Source organism: Nelumbo nucifera, chromosome 1 (assembly GCF_055504915.1).
Source record: "Nelumbo nucifera cultivar China Antique chromosome 1, China Antique-T2T, whole genome shotgun sequence".
Lineage (NCBI taxonomy): Eukaryota > Viridiplantae > Streptophyta > Magnoliopsida > Proteales > Nelumbonaceae > Nelumbo > Nelumbo nucifera.
The window spans coordinates 199,434,619-199,455,375 of NC_142649.1; the positions used below are offsets into that span (position 1 = coordinate 199,434,619).

At 41.4% G+C, this 20,757-nt stretch overlaps 1 protein-coding gene across 1 annotated transcript in view; it reads left to right on the forward strand.

The window, feature by feature from the left end:
• Nucleotides 1-4,562: 4,562 nt before the first annotated feature.
• Nucleotides 4,563-20,757, forward strand: part of LOC104602385 (Oxidoreductase family protein) — a 42,763-nt gene continuing 26,568 nt past the window's right edge. The window contains exon 1 of the mRNA XM_010266063.3: nucleotides 4,563-4,857. Within this exon, the coding sequence (XP_010264365.1) occupies nucleotides 4,681-4,857 (177 nt within the window). The 5' untranslated portion in view covers nucleotides 4,563-4,680. The remainder of the gene's footprint in view (nucleotides 4,858-20,757) is intronic.

A 20,757-nucleotide genomic window follows, 5' to 3' on the forward strand; every position in this document is an offset into this window, starting at 1 on the left:
ATGCGAGCTGACACTCTTCGGTCCATGAAAAATCTTTATTCTTTTTTTATTGCCTTAAAGAAAAGTAGGCACCGACCCGCCGATTTAGACATAAACCGGTTTAGGGCAGCTACCCGACTAGTTAGCCTTTGGACTTCCTTTATCTTTTGGGGTGGTCTCATATCTAATATAGCCCCGGTCTTGTTTGAGTTGGCTTCGATGCCACGTCGGTTCACTATGTAACCGAGGAATTTACCTGAGGTGACCCCAAAGACACACTTGTTCAGGTTGAGCTTCATGTTAAATTTTCTCAAAATTTGAAAAACATAATTTAAATCATCAATCAAGGAATTCGAAAACTGTGTCTTCACAACCATGTCATCAACATAACATTCCATCTTATTACCAATCAACGGCTCAAAAATCTTGTTTACAAGTCGTTGGAAAGTTGCTCCAATGTTTTTTAACCCGAAGGGCATTACTTTGTAACAATACAGCCCTAGCTCGGTTACAAAAGTGGTCTTGTCCTGGTTGGCTATGTACATCCTAATTTGGTTATAGCTGCAGTAGGAGTCTATGAAACTCAGCAACTCGTGCACCGAGGTCGCGTTCACTAGGTAGTTTATTCTGGGAAAGGGGAAACAGTCATTCAAGCAGGCTCTATTAAGGTCAGTGTAGTCGACGCACATGCGCCACTTCTCATTGGCCTTTTTTACCAGCACGGGGTTGACCACCCAGCTCGGGTAATGGACTTCCCTAACGAAGTCTACTGCGAGGAGCTTCCCGACCTCCTCGTCGACTACCCTTTACCATTCCGGGGCGAGGTTGCGTTTTCTTTGTCTAATTGGCATGACTAAATGGTCCACATTTAGTTTGTGAGTAATCACACTAGGGTCAATACCGGGCATTTCTGTTGCAGACCAAGCGAAAACATCTAAATTATTAAGTAAGAAACTTACCAGTTGTGATCGGAGCGGTTCACTTATCAGGGCACCGATCTAGAAGGTCTTCGTCGGCTCAATTTTGGAAACCAGTACATGGACTATTTCCTCCATTGGAGTAGCTTGCTCCTCCGAGTAGTCAGATGGTTGCTCCAGTTCGACGTCATCTGCTTAATGTTGCCACATAGCACTTACGCGACTCCAGCTGGTCACCTCGTACTACCCCCACTCCACAATTCGTCAGGAACTTCATCGACAAGTAATAGGTGGACACTACTGCTCGCAGAGCATGCAGAACAGGTCAAATACCCGCGGCAGATAAGCTCTTCAATCTCGTCATGAAGGTTCCGATAGTTCTTAGTGATGTGCCTGATGTCATGATGGAAGTGATAGTAGACATTTAGGTTCCTGGTTGCCGGATCTCCTCGTAGCTTGGGTGGCCACTTGACAAACGAAGAATCCTTGATCTCCATCAGGATCTCACCTCGCTTTGTATTGAGGGGGTGTAAGATGTTCTTTCAATAGGAGGGGTCATAGATCACCGACCTAACCTAGAACCCCTAGATGGTGACTTGCTTCTTTGATGAGGAGACTTACTTCTCCTCGGGGACTTACTCTTCTTCCACCTATACTTGTTGCTGCTTGCTCCTTCGTCTTCTCTCTTCCTCTTCTCGCCTTGTTGGACTTCTGCCTTCGAGCCGAGTGCTTTCTTTTGTACTCATGAACTGCTCAGTGAGGTCGAGGAACTCCTTGAATGTCCTTGGGTGGTGTACTTCGATGTACCACGCGAACTCCTTGTGTTTTACTCCCTTTCGTGCCGCAGTGAGGCACACGGCTGGGTCGAGGTCTGGTATCTGCTGACATTTTTCATTGAAACAGTTGATGTAGCTCCGAATTGGTTCGTTCTCCCTCTGGACCATGTTCAGAAGGCTTTCTTGTAATTTTGGGCACTTCTTACTAGTGACAAAGTGGGCAGTGAACATGTCGGCAAACTGGGCCCAACTTTTGATTGAGCCTGGTGCTATGTTTCTATACCACTACCTTGCTAGTCCTCTGAAGGTGGTGGAGAAGACCACGCATGTGCACCCTTCGTCTACTTTGGCAAGGTGCATTTGTGACTAGAATGCATCGATGTGGTCATTGGGGTCGAACTTCCCATTGAACGTCTCTAGAGTAGGTGTCTTGAAGCCTTTTGGCCTCGGTGCTGCTAGTATCTCGGGTGACAAGGGGGAGGGCCGGCTCAACAATGCTAGAGCCAGCTGTGCAACTACTGAGCTCACTTCCTCCCTCACCTTGTTCAGTTGTAACGGTTGACTGCTTCTTGGTGGCAAACTATTCCTAGTAAAAGATTGGCGCATCTTGCAACGTATTCGCTGCTTCTTTACTGCTGTTGACCTCTTATCAGGTACTTCTACTTGGGTTCGTTTGAGCCCCGAACTTTGTCGCGAGGTGGGAGTGGGTTCCTACCAGCCCGCGCCTCTCGCCCTGAGCTGGTGATCGTTGGCTTGCAACCCGTGATTGTTAGGCCGCGAGTGTTGTTGCTGATTGGTCCTTGCAACCTCTATCTTTTGGGTTTCCTCTTTGAGAAGGTTGGGGTGTGCGCTGACCGTCAACTCTATCCCGAGGTGGGGCCCGATCCCGAGGAGGGACTAGGACCTGTGAGTTTCCCACACTTCGAGGAGGAGATCGGCATACGCCCTGGTGCTGCTGTTGATCATGGGCCTGATGCTGGTTCTGGTTCTGATTCTGAGGCCGATGTTGATACTGGTGCTGACGCTGGGGCTGCAGCGGTGGGAACTGTTGTTGATACTGTTGGTAGAAGTAGTACTGCTGGAACTAGTGCATCTGCTGCATTTATAGCTGCATGGTTCAAACACTCTAGACCAGCTTGTCGAACTGTTGATGCCCAACCCTAGGAGGGACAACGGAGGGTTCTGGCACGGAGAAAGTGGTGCTTACCTGGGGAAGGGGAACATTCAATGACTGGGTTCAGTACTAGGCCTGTTGTGTTGATATAATTGGGACCCCCAAAACAGTGAAGGGGATAGTAAACTGGCCGGTACAGACCATGGGGAACTCTTGGCTAGTTGAGGTCTGTTCCTATCCCTAGAGGCGGTCATGTCTACGCTCCTTGTGGTGTTGCTTGTAGAGGCCATTGAGTGGATGAGAAAATAGGGAATAGAGATTGGCTTTTTAATCAATTCCCACAGATGGTGCCAATTGATCGTGCGCGATTTGGATGCTCCTAGCTGTAAAGCAACTCGGACGTCAGTTGCCAAGTGGATCGTTCGAACTGCAAGAAAGAGGGAACAGAGAACTCGGAGTGACTAACCCGGCGAGGTCGCTCCGATGCTTAAGTTAGTACTCAATAGGTAGATGCGAGCTGGGAATCAGTAAGTAGAAAGCTAGAATGCACTTAATCGTGCATACCTTATGCTATGGGGTGAGTGCCCTTATATAGTTGAACTGCCGTGAGCCCTAAGGAGACTTCTCTGGGATCTTCGAATAGGGTGGTAGGAGTCTGTTCCACTCCAGGAAGTGGATAACATGCTGGCTGATAAGGCTCATCGTCTCATCCGAAATCGGGCGGAATGAGGATAAGGCCTATAGTTCCGCGTCATGATTCCAGAGAGCTCAGAGATAGTTGGCGATCTTCTAGAATTTGCTACATACCACTTTGCCAGTCTCAGCCATCCGAGATGCCCAGAGTTCGATGCTATCTGAGGTGACTGGGACTCCTGAAGTGACTTGACTTGCTGAGGTGGCTTGATTCTTTGAGGTGACCGTAGTGCTAAATCATTGTCCAGTTGGTGGGCTACATCCACGTGTCCCCTACTTATCAGGTCGGGCCAAATCACCCCTCATCAAAAACATTTCTCAATATTTCAGAAATACCTCATTTATTATTCAACCCAAAACCCATTTTTCAATTCTTTGGAATACTTTAAAGCATCACAATGAGAGCAAATTGTCCCTTAACAAATAAAAATCTTTAGGCAGTTGGGCATTTAAGGGCATTCTAATCATAAAAATATGTTTAATGAGGTTGACTTACCATTTAGGGGTAGTTTGATCATGAAAATCTCATTTATGCTGGCATGGACAATTTTCGTCAATGTACACTCTAACACTGGAGAATACAAACTCACTGACATGGGGTTTTTTAGACATTTTAAAAAGTTATGATGAATTAAAGAGAAATGCTGAAAAATCATGGTGGATTTTAGATAATTTAGTTATTGATTAATTGGCTCACCAAACGGTGTAATCCAAATAATTACTTAAAAAAATGTAAGTGAGTGTAGAAAGGACTCCGAACACTAATAACTATTTTTTCAAATAAAAAATTAAGAATCTAAGAAAGGACTCCAAACACTAAGAACTATTTATTCGAATAGTTAGTTACTCATGAAATAAGTAGTTATATTATAAAAAATTCTAGACCGATTCAGTCAGAGCAAAGTCCATTCGAACGGATATCATACCTTGCATTGGAAATATCTCGCAGAACTACGGAGATATTCCCGATGAAAGGTTGTAAAGGCTGTTCGAACACTGTTCGAACGGGCGTTGCTCCGGACTGTACCGATAGGCAAAAGAGTCTAGATACACTGATACCTGCGGCTGATATAAAAATGTCAGGTCATGGTTCTCAGTTTTGTTGTGTATTCCCCGTTGGGCGTTTCAGCCGGGAAGAAGATAATATAAACCAAGCCAAGGCCGTAGTGAGACTGATAGTCTGACTCTGAGAGACTGAAACATGGCGGGAATAGTGAAGTACGGAATCGTAGGCGTGGGGATGATGGGGAGGGAACACCTGATCAATTTAGCCCATCTTCGGACGGAAGGCGTCGCCGTCGTTGGTATCGCCGACCCTCACGTCCCTTCTCAGAAACTCGCTCTGGATGTAGCCAAATCCTTTAACTGGGCACCGGAGGTATGTATGCATGATGATCAGATTTACAAATTTTCTTTCCGAAATTCCACTTCTACTAAACAGTAAGCACTCTTTAATATCCTCCATATTTGATATTTGGAGCAACTATCTGTCAACAGTCAACAGAGTAGGGTGGGTTTCAAGTTTCAATTTCCAATTTCGGCCATTCTTTAATTAATATAATAAATAAGTAACCAGGCCTCATTCTCTTAATTTTTGCTCATTCTAGCTAAGAATAAATAACATTAGAGAAAATTTCCGATAAGATCATGTACTTTGGCTCGAGTGACAATTTGGTTCCCAAACTTTAAATGGGACAATCAGTACTCAAACATTCAAAATGTGATAATCTAATACCTGAAATTTCAAAATGTGACAATCCAAAACCTATGTTAATCAGTCCGTTAATAAGCCTTTAAGTGACATTTGAAAAGTAAAAGTTGCCCTAATAATACAATCTAATTCTCTTTATCAAGCACCCAAACATTGATAATAAAATGAACAGTCCTAAATTCTAGATTCTTCTAAGTCACCAACTTTTTTGAATAGAAGAGGCTAATATTTGGGACTGTTCAGTTTTTTGTCAATGTTTGGATGGTTCATAAAGAGAATTAGATGCCATTCGAAGGGCATTTTTGACTTTTCAAATGCCACTTAACGGCTGATTAAAGGACTAATTAACAATAGGTACTGGATTGTCACATTTTGAAAGTTTGGGTACTAGATTGTCACATTTTGAAAGTTCGGGTACCGGATTGTTGCATTTTAAAGTTTGGGGACCAAATTGTCACTCGATCCTAAGTACATTGTATTGATCGGGAATTTTCTCTTCTTTTTAGAATGAAAAATCAGCTTCGTAGCACAAAAATTGAGTAGCTTGTAGCATGAAAAATAATCATGCCCCATCTTGCTCATTTCATTCTTTGAGGAAACTTTGTCTACAAAATTGCTGCCATAAATGTTTAATTTTGTAAAAGCACTTTTACAAAAACACTTTTATGAAAGTACTTTTACATGAAAGCACTTTTATGAATCCACTTTTACGAAAGCACTTTTACGAAAGTACTTTTATGAAAGCACTTTTTTTGGAAGTACTTTTACAAAAGTACTTATATAAAAGCACTTTTATTGAAGTACTTTTCAAAAGCACTTTTACGAAAGTACTTTTATAAAAGTACTTCTACGAAAGCACTTTTATAAAAGTACTTTACTAAAGCACTTTTATGAAAGTATTTTTATAAAAGCACTTTTATAAAAACACTTTTATAAAAGCACTTTTATAAGAGCACTTACGAAAGCACTGCTACAAAAGTACTTTTACAAAATCACTATTATAAAAGCACTTTTATGAATACTTTTATAAAAGCACTTTTACGGAGTACTTTTATGAAAGCACTTTTACGAAAATACTTTTATAAAAGCACTTTTATGGAAGTACTTTTACGGAAAGCACTTTTACAAAAGTACTTTACAAAAGCACTTTTACAAAAACACTTTTATAAAGCACTTTTATAAAAGGACTTACAAAAGTATTTTTACAAAAGCACTTTTATGGAAGTACTTTTACAAAAACACTTTTATGGAAGCACTTTTATGAAAGTACTTTTATGAAAGCACCTTTACGGAAGTACTTTTACAAAAGCACTTTTAAGAAAGTACTTTTATAAAAGCACTTTTACGAAAGTACTTTTATTAAAGCACTTTTGTGAAAGTACTTTTACAAAACATCTATGCCAAGTGGTAAACATTGACTGTTGAAGACCTAGGCTGGCAGTTTGTGAATACTGGCATGATTTTTTTTTTTTTTTGAAGAATGAAAATGAGCAACATAGGACATTTGTCAATATGACAAGAATTCATTTTTAGGAAATAAATGTTTGGTTCATAGAAATATTTTCTCATTCTGCCTATTTTTACCAATTCTTTTCCATTTTAGAATTTCATCTTGGGTAAGAATGAGAAAGAATGAGAATTGAACCAAACATGGCCTAAATAGTCTCTGATAAGTAGACTTGGCAAGAAAAGTTTACCCAACCCGAAAGGCGGGTTCGAGTTGTGTTGGAACACAGGTCGCTACGGGTCACTTCTTTTCGAGTTGTCATTGAACTGGGTGGTTGAATTATTCAAACCGTTTGAACCAGTCAGTTATACCCGTATTTTTTACCCGTCTGACCTGTGGGTCACTCCTAACTTGAATATTTAGGATTAGGGTGTAGCTATTGTCAGCTGACCCAAATTGACCCGAAATTACCTACATCCAACCCAACATGACTCGATCCAATTGCCATGGATAAGGATAAGGTTGGTCAGGTCTAGATAATGTCCATGAATGCTAGGCTGACGTTTGATCTCTTTGCTCGATTATTAGTTGGGTGGAGCTAGAACAAGACGAAGTTGAGATCTACACGTCGTAATTGGTCGGACCAAGGAGTGCTGGACTTTTTCTGCTAAGTAGTTTAAGGGCATATGTGCAAGTAAAGATGAAAGGATAAAAACATAAAAAGATGAAAAGATATTTAGATTTTGAATTTTTTACTATATTTCTTTAAATATTAATCATAGAAAATGCTAGTGTAGAAAAAATCTCCAGTATGTTAAAACCAAAGCCATTAACCAATGACAATCATCCACTACCCACGATGCCTGATACCTATAATGGTGGGTAACAATACAGGTGTGACCCACCCTTATTAATGATCATCAGCTCAATTTTGGCTTTATGGTGTGGCAAAAAATTTTCTCTTCATTGCAATAGGACTCTTTTAACCTATTTATATATGATGCTGTAATTTAACATTTTTGGCCTGCACAAAAACCTAAGGCAAGTATATACATCATTATATAGTACTAGTGTAAAAGGACATGTTGTGCACCAATGCAAGTATTAACCATATATGATACATGGTATTTGGATTTAACTTTTATGACCTGTATCAAAACCAAGGCAAGTATTTGTTTTATATAGTATAATAGATAGATAGATAGATAGATGACTAGGTGCATCAGTGCATCCAATTTGAGTCACCCCAATACTAAAAGTGAAATACAATTATAGAAACTGACCCATGAACACCTGTTCTTAATCTTGATGAAGATTGTGTTGTCTAGAAGAAAAGAAGGAAGGAAGAGAGAAGAAAGAAAAGAGATTTGGAGTCTCAAAAGGATGCTGGCGACGCCAACTTTTTACTATTTTACTAGGGCGACAACTTAAAATAAAAGATGCTGAAAGTACCAAAGTACCCTTGCGGTACTAAACTTACAGAATAATAACCTTTCAACATTCCCTCTCGAGTTGGGACATAGATATCAATCATGCCCAACTTGTCACATAAATTATAATGTCGCAAGTGATGTAACCCTTTTGTGAAGATGTCTGCAAGTTAGTCTTCAGAACTGACATAGGGAGTATACATTTCCCCTGTGACAACCTTTTCTCTAATGAAATGTTTGTCAACTTTGATATGCTTAGTAGATAGTAGAAACCACTATTTGCTGATTCGGTCAAGCTTCTTGTGGAAGGAAGAGGTGAAAGCTGTAGATTTCAGCAATAGAAGAGGAAAGGAAAGAAGAGAGAAGAAGGTCAACTAGGATTGTGTATCATAACCCTAGCCGCCAGCCCCTCATTCTATTTATAATTAACTTAAATATGAGATATTACAAAGATGCCCTTAGTAGGGCGGCAACTCAAACTAAATAGTTACAACTCTTTAAAAAATAAAAACTAATGGGCCCAAGGCCCAACAACTTCTTAATTTAAAAGAAAATAAACTAAACACAAATCGGCCCACTCAACACTCCCCCTCAAGTTGGGAGTAGATGTCACACATTCCCAACTTGCGTAGATCATGCTCCAGCTTATTCTTTGCAATGCTTTTTGTGAGAACATCAACAAGCTGCAGATCAGAAGAAATGTATGGAAGACAAACTTCTCCAGAAGTTACCCTTTCTCTGATAAAATGTCTATCTACTTCAATGTGCTTAGTTCGGTCATGCTGGACTGGATTATGGGCAATATTAATTGCTGCCTGGTTATCGCAGTATAGCATCATAGGTTCTTCTGCCTGTACATCGATTTCTTCAAACAGAGAACGGATCCAGAGAAGTTCTGAAACTCCATGTGCCATGGCCCTATATTCGGCTTGTGCACTTGATCTTGCCACAATTGTTTGTTTTTTACTCTTCCATGAGACTAGGTTACCCCCAACTAGGGTGCACACTCCTGAAGTTGATCTTCCGTCATCAAGGCATCCTGCCCAATCCGCATCTGTATAGGTCTCTAGCTTCAGCTGTCCATGATCAGTAAACAATATGCCTCTACCTGGATGCCCCTTCAAATAAGTAAGGATCTTGTCAACTGCCTTCCAGTGCTGGTCTCGTGGAGCATGCATGTATTGAATCACTACACTTACTGCATAGGAGATGTCCGGTCTTGTTATACACAAGTATAGTAGTCGACTCACAAGTCTTTGGTACCTCCCAAGGTCCTTTACTGGTTCACCTTCTGATGCACTGATTCCATGGTTCTGATCAATGGGGGTGCTAGCTGCCTTTGTTCCAAGCTTCCCTGTCTCTTGGAGAAGGTCCAAGACATACTTCCTTTGAGAGATAAAAATTCCATGTTTCGATCTTGCAACTTCGATGCCTAAGAAGTATCTCAGTTCTCCAAGATCCTTAATCTCAAATTCCTTATGCAGGTTCCTCTTCAGACTATCAATCTCACTTAGATCATTCTCAGTGACAACAATATCATCCACATAAACAATTAGGATTGACACCAAAGATCCCCTGCGCTTCACAAACAAGGTGTGATCAGATTGAGTTTGAGTGTAGCCAAAAACAATCAAGGCCTTTCTGAATCTGTCAAACCATGCTCTGGGAGATTGTTTCAAGCCATATAGTGACTTCTTTAGCTTTCATACCTTTCCTTTTTCAGCATTATCATAAAAACCAGCTGGAAGATCCATATACACCTCTTCTTGCAGATCCCCATTTAGGAAAGCATTCTTCACATCCAGTTGAAACAAAGGCCAAGAGTATGAGGCAGCAAGAGAAAGGAGTATCCGAACAGAGGTCATCTTTGCAACTGGCACAAATGTCTCTAGATAATCAATGCCATAGGTCTGTGTGTACCCTTTTGCAACAAGTCTTGCCTTGTACCTTTCTATACTTCCATCTGCCTTATACTTTACTGTGTAAGCCCATCTGCATCCAACTGTCTCCTTGCCTTCTGGTAGGTCCACAATCTCCCATGTCTAATTCTTAATCAAAGCCTCCATCTCTTCCTGCATAGCTGTCTTCCACTCAGGTTTGGAGAGAGCCTCACTAACACTCTTGGGTATAGACACTGAATCAAGAGAAGAGAGAAAAGCACGGTAGGAAGGAGAAAGTCCATTGTAGGATAAGTATTGTGAAATGCAATGAGCAGTGCACTTTCTCTTCCCTTTTCTAAGAGCAATAGGGAGATCAAGGTTATCTGTAACAGTGTTAGTAGGACTAATGGGAACTGAAATAGTAGTGGGATCAAGAAGAATACCTGAATCTGTATTAGCCGAATCTGAAGTCTCCAAGGGATCGACAGGAAGTGGTGTGAGTTCTGCTCTAGTGGAATCAACCGCCTAATGAAGTCTCTGCTGTGAGTAATGCTGTGAGACGGAACGCAAAGGAGGTGGCAAGGTAGGTGACATCGGGTGGTGGTCAAGCACAATAGTAGACACAGGGACTGGAACTGGGAGAGGGATAGACTGCTGACTTACTTCCCTAAAACACTCCCCCTGAGAAGGATTCCTTGAGAAGAAGTACGCAGATTCAAAAAAGGTAATGTCCATAGTAACAAACCGGTTCCCAGAGACTGGATCATAGCAGCGGTACCCTTTCTGATTCTCTGCATATCCAAGGAAGACACATTTCTTTGCCTTGGGATCAAGATTCGAACGGTAAGGACCAAGGATATGTGCAAAGCAGACACACCCAAACACCCTTAGAGGAATATGAAACATCTCCCCCCTGAGGAAAAAGAAAGCCGAATGGAGTGCTGAATCCAAGTATACGAGAAGGCACCCTGTTAATCAGATATACTGCTGTGAGAACAGCATCACCCCAAAAACGAACCGGAACTGTAGCTGTGATCATCATGCTTCTTGCCGTCTCAACAATGTGTCTGTTTTTCCTCTCTGCAACACCATTCTGCTGTGGACTGTAGGAGCAACTACTCTGATGGACAACACCATACTCCAACATATATGAGGCAAGATGTCTCTCAAAATATTCCCTAGCATTGTTAGATCTGAACATCTTTATTCTGGTTCCAAACTGTGTTAATACCATCTGGTGGAATTGCCTCACCAAGGATGGTACTTCATCGTGGGATTTCATCAGGTAAATCTAGGAATATCGAGAGAAATAATCCACAAACAGGAGAAAATAGCGATAGCCGCCCATAGAGGGAACATGATAAGGGCCCCACACATCCGAATGAATAACATCAAAAGGAGAAGAACATCTTTTATTACTAGGTTTAAAAGAGTGTCTACAATGCTTTCCAGGTTCACAACCTTCACACTTCAACCTTGACAAACTCACAGACTCAAACAGTTTTGGAAACAAAGAACATAAAGAAGAAAAAGACAAATGACCCAGATGATTATGCCAAAGTATAATCTGATCCACAGATTTTGACTCACTGTCCTTGCAAACATGATGACTTTGGTGAATTGGAAGAGCATCCAGGAGGTAGATTCCATTCACTTCACGACCACTCCCAATCGTCCTCTTTGAATCCAGATCCTGCAAAATACAATGTCCAGGAGAAAAAATTACTGAGCAGTTCAGGTTCTTAGTCAAACTACTAACAGATAATAAATTGGTGCTCAATCTAGGAACATGGAGGACAGAGGGTAAACAAATGGAATCATTAATCTTGACAGATCCCTTCCCAGCAATAAGAACATGGGATCCATCAGCTGTGGAGACCCTATCTCTGCCAGAACAGAGCTGGTAAGAAGAGAAAATAGTGGAGCAATGGGTCATGTGCTCTGAGGCTCCAGAGTCTATAATCCAAGGAGATCTCTCCTTACCTGAAGCAGAAACATAGTTTGCAGTGACATGTTGAATACCTGTGTGGGCAAAGGAGGTAGAGTGAGCTCCACCTATGCTACCTGTACCTTGTTGTCCGCTTGCGGCTGAACTGGAACTAGTTGTATTCCTCTGATTCAGGAGTAACCCAAACCTTTCAAGCTCGGCCCTTACTACAACAACTGCAACAGACTCCAAAGCAGCTGTAGTAAGGGGGGCCGGAGTGTCACCGGTAACTGCCATGTGCGCATTTCCTTTCTTATTCTTCAATTTGGTTGGCACAAGATGTGGGTGAAGCTTCCAACAAGTATCTCTTGTATGCTTAGGCTTCTTACAGTAGTCACAGACTAAGTCCCTTTTGTCTTCCTTGTTTTCATTGCCATTCTGTTTAGATTTCACAGCACTTACCATAGCGGACTGATCAGACATGAGATTCTTCATCATTACATCCCTCCTGCACTTCTCTCCTGACACAAATGCATATGCTTGGGAGAGAGTGACACTGTCCCTGGAAAGAAGATGTTGTCGTGCAATGTCATACTCAGGGTTAAGGCCAGCAAGGAATTCGAACACCCTATACTTCTCTAAGTGTCTTTGATAGGTAGCTGCATCCTTGGTGGTTTCCCAAGCAAAGGTCTCTAGATGGTCGATCTCCTACCACAGGGTCTTAAGGACTGAAAAATAAGCTGCAACAAATCTATTTCTCTGCCTTGTAGCAATAATCTGATTTCTCAGTTGATAAGCCCTAGCAACATTCTTCTTTTGTGAATAGGTTTCTGCAACCACATCCCATATCTCCTTAGCAGTATTTGCTCATAAAAAAATTTTACTTATATGTGGCAACATGGAATTACACAACCATGTCATTACCATATAATTTTCTTGCACCCACCGGGAGTTGCCAGTTTCAGGTTTCACCTCCACCAGTAATATACCCCAATTTTCCACGAGCCCCAATGGCCATCTTTGCAGATTGGGACCATTCCAAGTAGTTTGTACCATCCAACCTAACTGTAGTAATGGTCCTAGCTCCGAAGGGGTCTCCAGCACCTTCTCCCACAGGTCCCATTTCATTCCCGGGCTTATATTCAACTTTGTGTCCCTCCATACTTCTCAAAAGGGTATAGAAAACAAATAAAAAATGCAGCAAAAACAAACAAAACACCTTCTGGAACCAACAACACTTCTTTGGTGTCCTGAACTTTCTCCCCACGAAAGATTCCCTTTCTGTGGAATGGGAGAAGAGAGAGAAAAGGCAACCGCCCTCTCTAGAAGCCTCCAAACCACATGGGACTTGAATTGCCCCTTATAAAAAACTCCAAGGAACCTTAAAAAAATAGGGCGCCACTACCTAGGTCAAAATTGAAGAGTCTAACAAAAACAGGACTTTTCCCCTTTCTCTAGTTTTTCCTGATTTTGATGAGAAACCCTAGACCAGCTACAGGGCATATAGATCCATCAAGAAAATCCAAAAACTGGGCTTACCTGAGAGCTTCAATCTGCCTCTTAAATCTCCATGTAGTCGGCCTTCTAGGGCTGCATGAGAGAATCACTTCCAGAACCTTCAACCTGCTCTGATACCGAGTAGAAACCACTGTCTGCTGATTCGATCAAGCTTCTTGTGGAAGGAAGAGGTGAAAGCTGTAGATTTCAGCAATAGAAGAGGAAAGGAAAGAAGAGAGAAGAAGGTCAACTAGGATTGTGTATCATAACCCTAGCCGCCAACCCCTTATTCTATTTATAATTAACTTAAATATGAGATATTACAAAGATGCCCTTAGTAGGGCGGCAACTCAAACTAAATAGTTACAACTCTTTAAAAAATAAAAACTAATGGGCCCAAGGCCCAACAATTTCTTAATTTAAAAGAAAATAAACTAAACACAAATCGGCCCACTCAACAGTTCTATCATGTAGCACAAGATTAGCAGCGATGTTTATGGTTGCTTTGTTATCACAGTAAAGAGTCGTAGGTCCATCAACTGGAAAGCCCAATTCACTCAACAAATTTTTTAGCCACATAATTTCAGCCACTCCATGAGACATTACCTGATATTCAGCTTCAACACTAGACCTAGCTACCACATTCTGCTTTTTTCTTCTCTAGGTAACTAGGTTCCCTCCTATAAAGGTACAATAGCCACTGGTTGACTTCCTGTCATTCAAGAATCCTGCCCAATCTGCATCGGTATACACTAACTTTCAAATGCCTATTCTTTTGAAACAACAAACCTGCACTTGGGAACTTCTTAAGATATTTGAGAACTCTTTCTGCTACTTCAAGGTGGGTTTAAGATATTTGAGAACTCTTTCTACTGCTTCAAGGTGGGTAGTCTTAGGGGCATGCATGAACTAGCTAAGAACACCCATTGCATAAGCAATGTCTGGTCGAGTCATAGAAAGATATAGGAATCTTCCTACAAGTCTTTGAAACTATTTCACATCCTTAATGGGTTCACCTTGACAGTCTCCTAATTTGTGGTTAGGATCAATAGGGGAATCAACAGACTTCACTCCCAATTTTCCTGTATCCTGGAGTAGATCTAAGACATACTTTCTTTGGGAAATGAAGATACTCTTTTGTGAGCGAGCCACTTCAATTCCAATGAAGTACCTTAGAAGACCTAGATCCTTCACTTCAAACTGGGTAGCAAGGAACTCTTCAACTTTTGAATTTCATCATTCCAATCACCAGTGATAACTATATCATCAACATATACTATTAGTGTTGCAATCTTTCCTTCCCCTATTTTCACAAAGTGTGTGATCAGATTGACACAACTTGTATCCTCTTTGCTGAATTGCTACATGGAACCTACTGAACTAGGCTCTCAGTGATTGTTTCAGTCCATATAATGATTTTTTTAACCTACACACTTTCTGTTCATTACCTTGAGCCCGGAAACCAGGGGGTTGTACCATGTATACTTCCTTCCTCTTCAGGTCACCATTTAAGAATGCATTATTGATGTCAAATTGATGAAGGTCTCAGTCAAGATTAGTAGCTAAGGAGAAAAGAACTCTAATGAGTTCATCTTAGCAACGGTTGCAAAAGTTTTTGCATAATCCACTCCATACACTTATGTAAACCCTTTTGCCACTAAACGAACTTTATACCGCTCCATTGTGCTATCGGCCATATGTTTTAATGTGAAAACCCATTTACACCCAATTGGTTCCTTCCCCTTAGGAAGATCTATAAGTTCCCATGTGCCATTTTTATGTAAAGCATTAATCTCTTCCTTCATAACATCTGTCCATTCAGGTATCAAAAGAGCTTCTGCTACATTCTTAGGAATAGGAACACTGTCAATGGAAGAGAGAAATGCTCGAAATGAAGGTGAAATGTTCTCAAAGGAAACAAAGTGGGACATGGGGTGTTTAGTGGTGCAAGACCTAACACCTTTCCGGTGAGCAATAGGAAGGTCAAGGTCATCAGCAATAGAGGTATCAATGGCAATAGGGTTAGGAACATCAATGGGAACCAAGGTACCTAGTTGGGAAGGATCCACCCCGGAGAGTTTGATGGCATTGGTGGTACAACTTCTATATGCTCCACAGCTCTTGAACTTGGCTAGCCTTTGCGACGTCGAAAGAAAACACGAAAGGGAGGAGGACCAGGAAGAGGAGGTAGCTGAACTAGTTTCTCCTCATTCCTACACTCCCTCTGAGGAGAAACAGGGAAGAAAGGCTCACTCTTAAAGAAAGAGACATCCATAGAAACATAATATCTCCGAAAGACGGGATCAAAGCATCAATACCCCTTTTGAGTGAGGGAGTATCCCAAGAAGATGCAAGGAATAGCACGAGGATCCAATTTTCCACGGGTGGGTGCCAAATTTTGAACAAAGCAACGACAACCAAACACACGAGGAGGAATAGAAAAAAAAGGGGCCTTAGGAAAAAGAAGCTGATGTGGGGCTTTGCACTCTAACCAGTGAGAGGGCATACAGTTAATGAGATAGGTAGCACAAAGGACAGCCTCAAGCCAAAACCGTTTCGGGACATTCATATGAATGAGTAAACCCTTGGCCACTTCAAGAAGGTGTCGGTTCTTTCTTTCAATAACACCATTTTGTTGTGGTGTTCGGGCACATGACCTACGGTGAAGTGATCCATGCGAAGCAAAGAATTCCGTGAGATCATTATGAAAATATTCTTTGGCGTTATTGGATTGGAAAATTTAGATCTCAGTTTGAAATTGGGTGATATATCCATGTGTATCTAGAGTAATCATCAATAAAGGTAATAAAATATTTGTAGCCATTCTTGGACGGTAAAGTAACAGGGCCCCAAACATCAGAATGAATAATATGACAAGGAAATTCAAATTTATTATTCTTTGAAGAAAAATGAGTTCTACAATGCTTACTCAATTGACAAGTTTGACATGTAAATTGTGACACTAACATTGACTTAAATAATTCTGGAAACACCAATTTTAAAGACTCAAAAGACAAATGACCGAGATGACTGTGCCATAAATAGACCTGACTCGTACTAGACTGACTCTTGGACTCTGTAACTGTAAGACCAGCCTTATTCTCCAGCATGTAGAGTCCATCCACCATACGTCCTCTACCAATCGTCTTCCCCAAGGCCAAATCCTAGAGTACACAATAAGAGGGGAAAAAAGGTTACTGAGCAGTTTAAAGAATTAGTGATACTAACAGAGAACAAATTAATAGGGAATTTTGGAACATGTAAGACATTAGTCAGGGTGAGGCCAAAGGGAAGAGAAATGGTTCCTTGACCAGCTATGGTAGAATATGAACCATCAGCTAGTCTCACCTTGTCTCTTCTAGAGAGGAGGTGGTAAGTCTGGAAATAAGTGGACTTACTAGTCATATGTTTTGACGCTCCAGAATCAATTATCCAAGGAGAGTTAGGGGAATGAGACGATACATGGAAAGCTGTGGCAGAGTTACTTGATGTAGACGCAAAAGAAGTTGAAGGAGGAGAATCCATCTGAAGAATTGCTCCACCATAGATTTCTAAATGGTCACAGAAGGAATTAATAATATCCTCCCTCGGGTCAGAACCAGAAGTGTGTGTTTGAGTCATAGTAGTGGTGGGGGGCTGATTTTCCTGAGAAGCCATATTTGCTGTGGTGAACTTTCTTGGACCTTGCTGTCTTGACTTCTTATTCAGATCTGAACCTTGCTTCTTGTTCAATTCCTGGGCCCATTTTGGTTTCCCATGAAGATCCTAACATGTTTCACAGGTGTGTCGGGGTTTCTGGCAATGGGTGCACCATAGTTTGTCTTTGTCTTTGTCTTTCACCCTTTTTTGAAGGTCCCCCTTCTTAAAAAAATTTCCCCCACCTGTAGTAACATTCCCTTTTGCTGCCAACACAACTGCATCCCGTCCAGAGTTGTTCATTAAATTTCTTCTACTTTCTTCTGACTGTACTAATGCATAAACCTCCTGGACAGATAGAAGATCTTTGCTGCCTAAGATCTGGACTCTGATGGATTCATACACTGGGTTCAAGCCATGGAGAAATGCAAACACTCTTTGTTGGGAAACAAGCTTCTTGTACACTTTTGCATCTTCATCACACTTCCAATGCACTTTGATAGTGATAGTTGAAAAACAACCCACTTGATGTATGGAACTGTTTGAGATTAGATGCAAACCAGAAAATAAACAAACAAGAGAGGAAGAGAAGAGAGAGCTGGCGGCAGTGAGTGTTAGAGAGTAAGAGGTTCGAACATAACCTCTCTCTAACACTCTAAGCATCTTATTAATAAGTTAATCTTTGACAAATTACAGAGAGGCCCTTGAGTGGGCAAGAAAATACAAAAACAGAACATTACAGAGTATGGGCCCAGAATGAGGCACACAATAGAGAGAAACATAACATAACATGAAATGACAGTCTATGGGCCATTCGGCTCATCTTCTCTACACTCCCCCTCAAGCTGAGCATAGATGTTAATCATGCCCAGCTTGCTAGTGTCATGTTGAAGCCTTACCTTGGAAATGCCCTTGGTGAGGAAATCTGCCAATTGTCCTTCAGAAGTAATGAATGGAAGACACACTTCACCGGAGGAGACTCTTTCTCGAATAAAGTGTCTATCAACCTCAATATGTTTGGTTCTATCATGTTGTACCGAGTTGTGAGCAATGTTGATGGCAGCCTGATTATCACAGTACATCATGGGTTTGTCATGATCAATTCCAAGTTCTTTCATTAAGGACCTTAGCCACAATAATTCCGAGACTCCATGTGCCATGGCTCTATATTCTGCTTCTGCGGAGGATCGGGCCATAACTAATTGTTTCTTACTCCTCCAAGAAACAACATTACCAGCCACCAAACTGCAATACTCTGAAGTAGATCTTCTATCATCAATATTTCCAACCCAATCAGCATCAGTATAGGCTTCAAGTTTCAGATGACCATGTTTGGCAAATAAAATTCCTTTTCCTGGAGAGCCTTTTAGATATAGCACAAAATCCGTTATGCTGCTGCCATATGGGTATCTCTAGGAGCATGCATGAGCTGGCTAATGCAACTGGCAGCGTACGCAATATCTGGCCTAGTCATGCACAGGTACAGAAGCTTCCCAAGAAGTCTCTGAAAGACCCCTTTGTCTTCCAACAAAGTTCCATCCGAAGCTAAAAGTTTGTGACTCATATCAATAGGAGTTGCAGCTGGTCTTGCACCCAATTTTCCAGTTTCAGACAACAAATCAAGGACATATTTCCTCTGGGAAATAAGAATCCCATCCCTGGATTTGACAACTTCTATGCCAAGGAAGTATCTCAATTCCCCCAGATCCTTAATCTCAAATTCTGTACGGAGGAAAGACTTAAGGGCCAGAATGCCTGAGGCATCATCATCAGTCACTATAATGTCATCAACATACACAATGAGATACACTGCTAGAGATCCACTTTTCTTCACAAAAAGAGTATGATCTGACTGTGTCTGAACATAACCGAATTTAACAAGTGCAGCTCTAAATCTCTCAAACCAGGCTCTAGGAGATTGTTTGAGGCCATAAAGAGATTTCTTCAGTTTACATACTTTTCCTTGCATATCTTTCCCATACATTCCTGGAGGAAGACACATGTAGACCTCCTCATGTAAGTCACCATTCAGAAATGCATTCTTTACATCTAACTGATAGAGAGGCCAATCAAAGTGAGCTGCCAGAGATAAAAGAACCCTTACAGATGTCATCTTAGCAACAGGGGCAAAAGTCTCCAGATAGTCAATCCCATATGTCTGTGTGTAGCCTTTTGCAACAAGTCTGGCCTTGTACCTCTCAATAGTCCCATCTGCCCTGTATTTAATGGTAAAAACCCACTTGCACCCAACTGAATCCTTCCCTTCAGGCAAATCCACCACCTCCCAAGTACCATTTTCATGTAGAGCATCCATTTCAGTCTGCATGGCATCTCTCCATTCTGGAATCCCAAGAGCTTCTGATACAGACCTAGGAATGGGGTTAGAAGCAACTGAGGAGAGGTAGGCACAGTATGAGGGGGAAAGTAGGTCATAAGAAAGGTGTTTGGGAATGCAGTGTGCAGTACACTTCCGCTTTCCTTTCCTAACACCAATGGGGACATCAAGATCTGGGAAGGATGATTCCAAGGGAGCTGAAGCAGTAGTTGTTATCTCATCTGTGATTGGGAGTGTATGAGCCTCATCTGTTGTAAGGGAAACCACTTGCTCATTCCTGGATCTCTGCCTTTGATACACTTTGGGATTATGGGTAGAACGAGGAGGTAAAGAAATAGGAGCACTAGGACAAGAGGAATGAAGTGGCTGATCCTCCTTTGATTCATTTGGTGAGGATACAGGTTTGTCAAGAGACTCAACTGGGACAGGAAGGGGAAGAGCAAAAACTTGTGACAGACTCTCCCCCTATTGACAATGTCCTTCTTGAGAGGAACCATAAAAAGGAGAAAGTTCATCAAAGGTAACATCCATAGAGACATGTCGGGTGCCAGTCTTTGGATCAAAACAACAATAACCCTTTTGTGTGGGGGAGTAACCAAGGAAGATGCACTTGTGGGCTTTTGGTTCAAATTTGTGTTTCTGCACACTTGGAATGTGAACATAATAGGTACAGCCAAACACACGAAGAGGAATTGGGAAGAGATCCTTGTCTGAATGAAGAAGACTGAAGGGGGATTTAAACCCTAAAACCCTGGATGGCATACGGTTTATGAGATAGGTAGCAGTAAGTACAGCATCACCCCAAAATCTTGTGGGAACATGTGAGGCAAATAAAGGCTCCTTGCAGCTTCAACAATATGTCTATTTTTCCTCTCAGCAACTCCATTTTGTTCAGGGGTTCTAACACAGGAGCTTTGGTGAATAACCCCCATGTCAGAGAGACACAAGGATAAACTCTTCTCAAAATACTCTTTTGCATTGTCAGATCTGAAAACCTTAATTCTGGTATCAAATTGAGTTAAAACAAATTCATGAAATTGCCTTACAAGTCTCGGGATTTCATTAAGTATATCCAAGTGAATCTAGAAAAGTCATCAATAAACAAGATAAAATATCTATAACCCCCCATAGATGATAAGTGGTAAGGCCCCCACACATCAGAGTGTATGATATGAAAAGGAAAAGAAGATCTTTTATTGCTCACAGGGTAATTTTTTCTACAATGCTTTGACAACTAACATGACTCACAATTGAGACTGGACACACTGACTCCCTTAAACAGTTTGGGAAGCAAATGACTTAAAGCAGAAAAAGGTAAATGACCCAACCGACAATGACTCAACATAATTTGACTGACAGACTCTGAAGAAGTAGAACCAAAAGCAACATTCTTGGGATGATCAAAGCATTGGCCA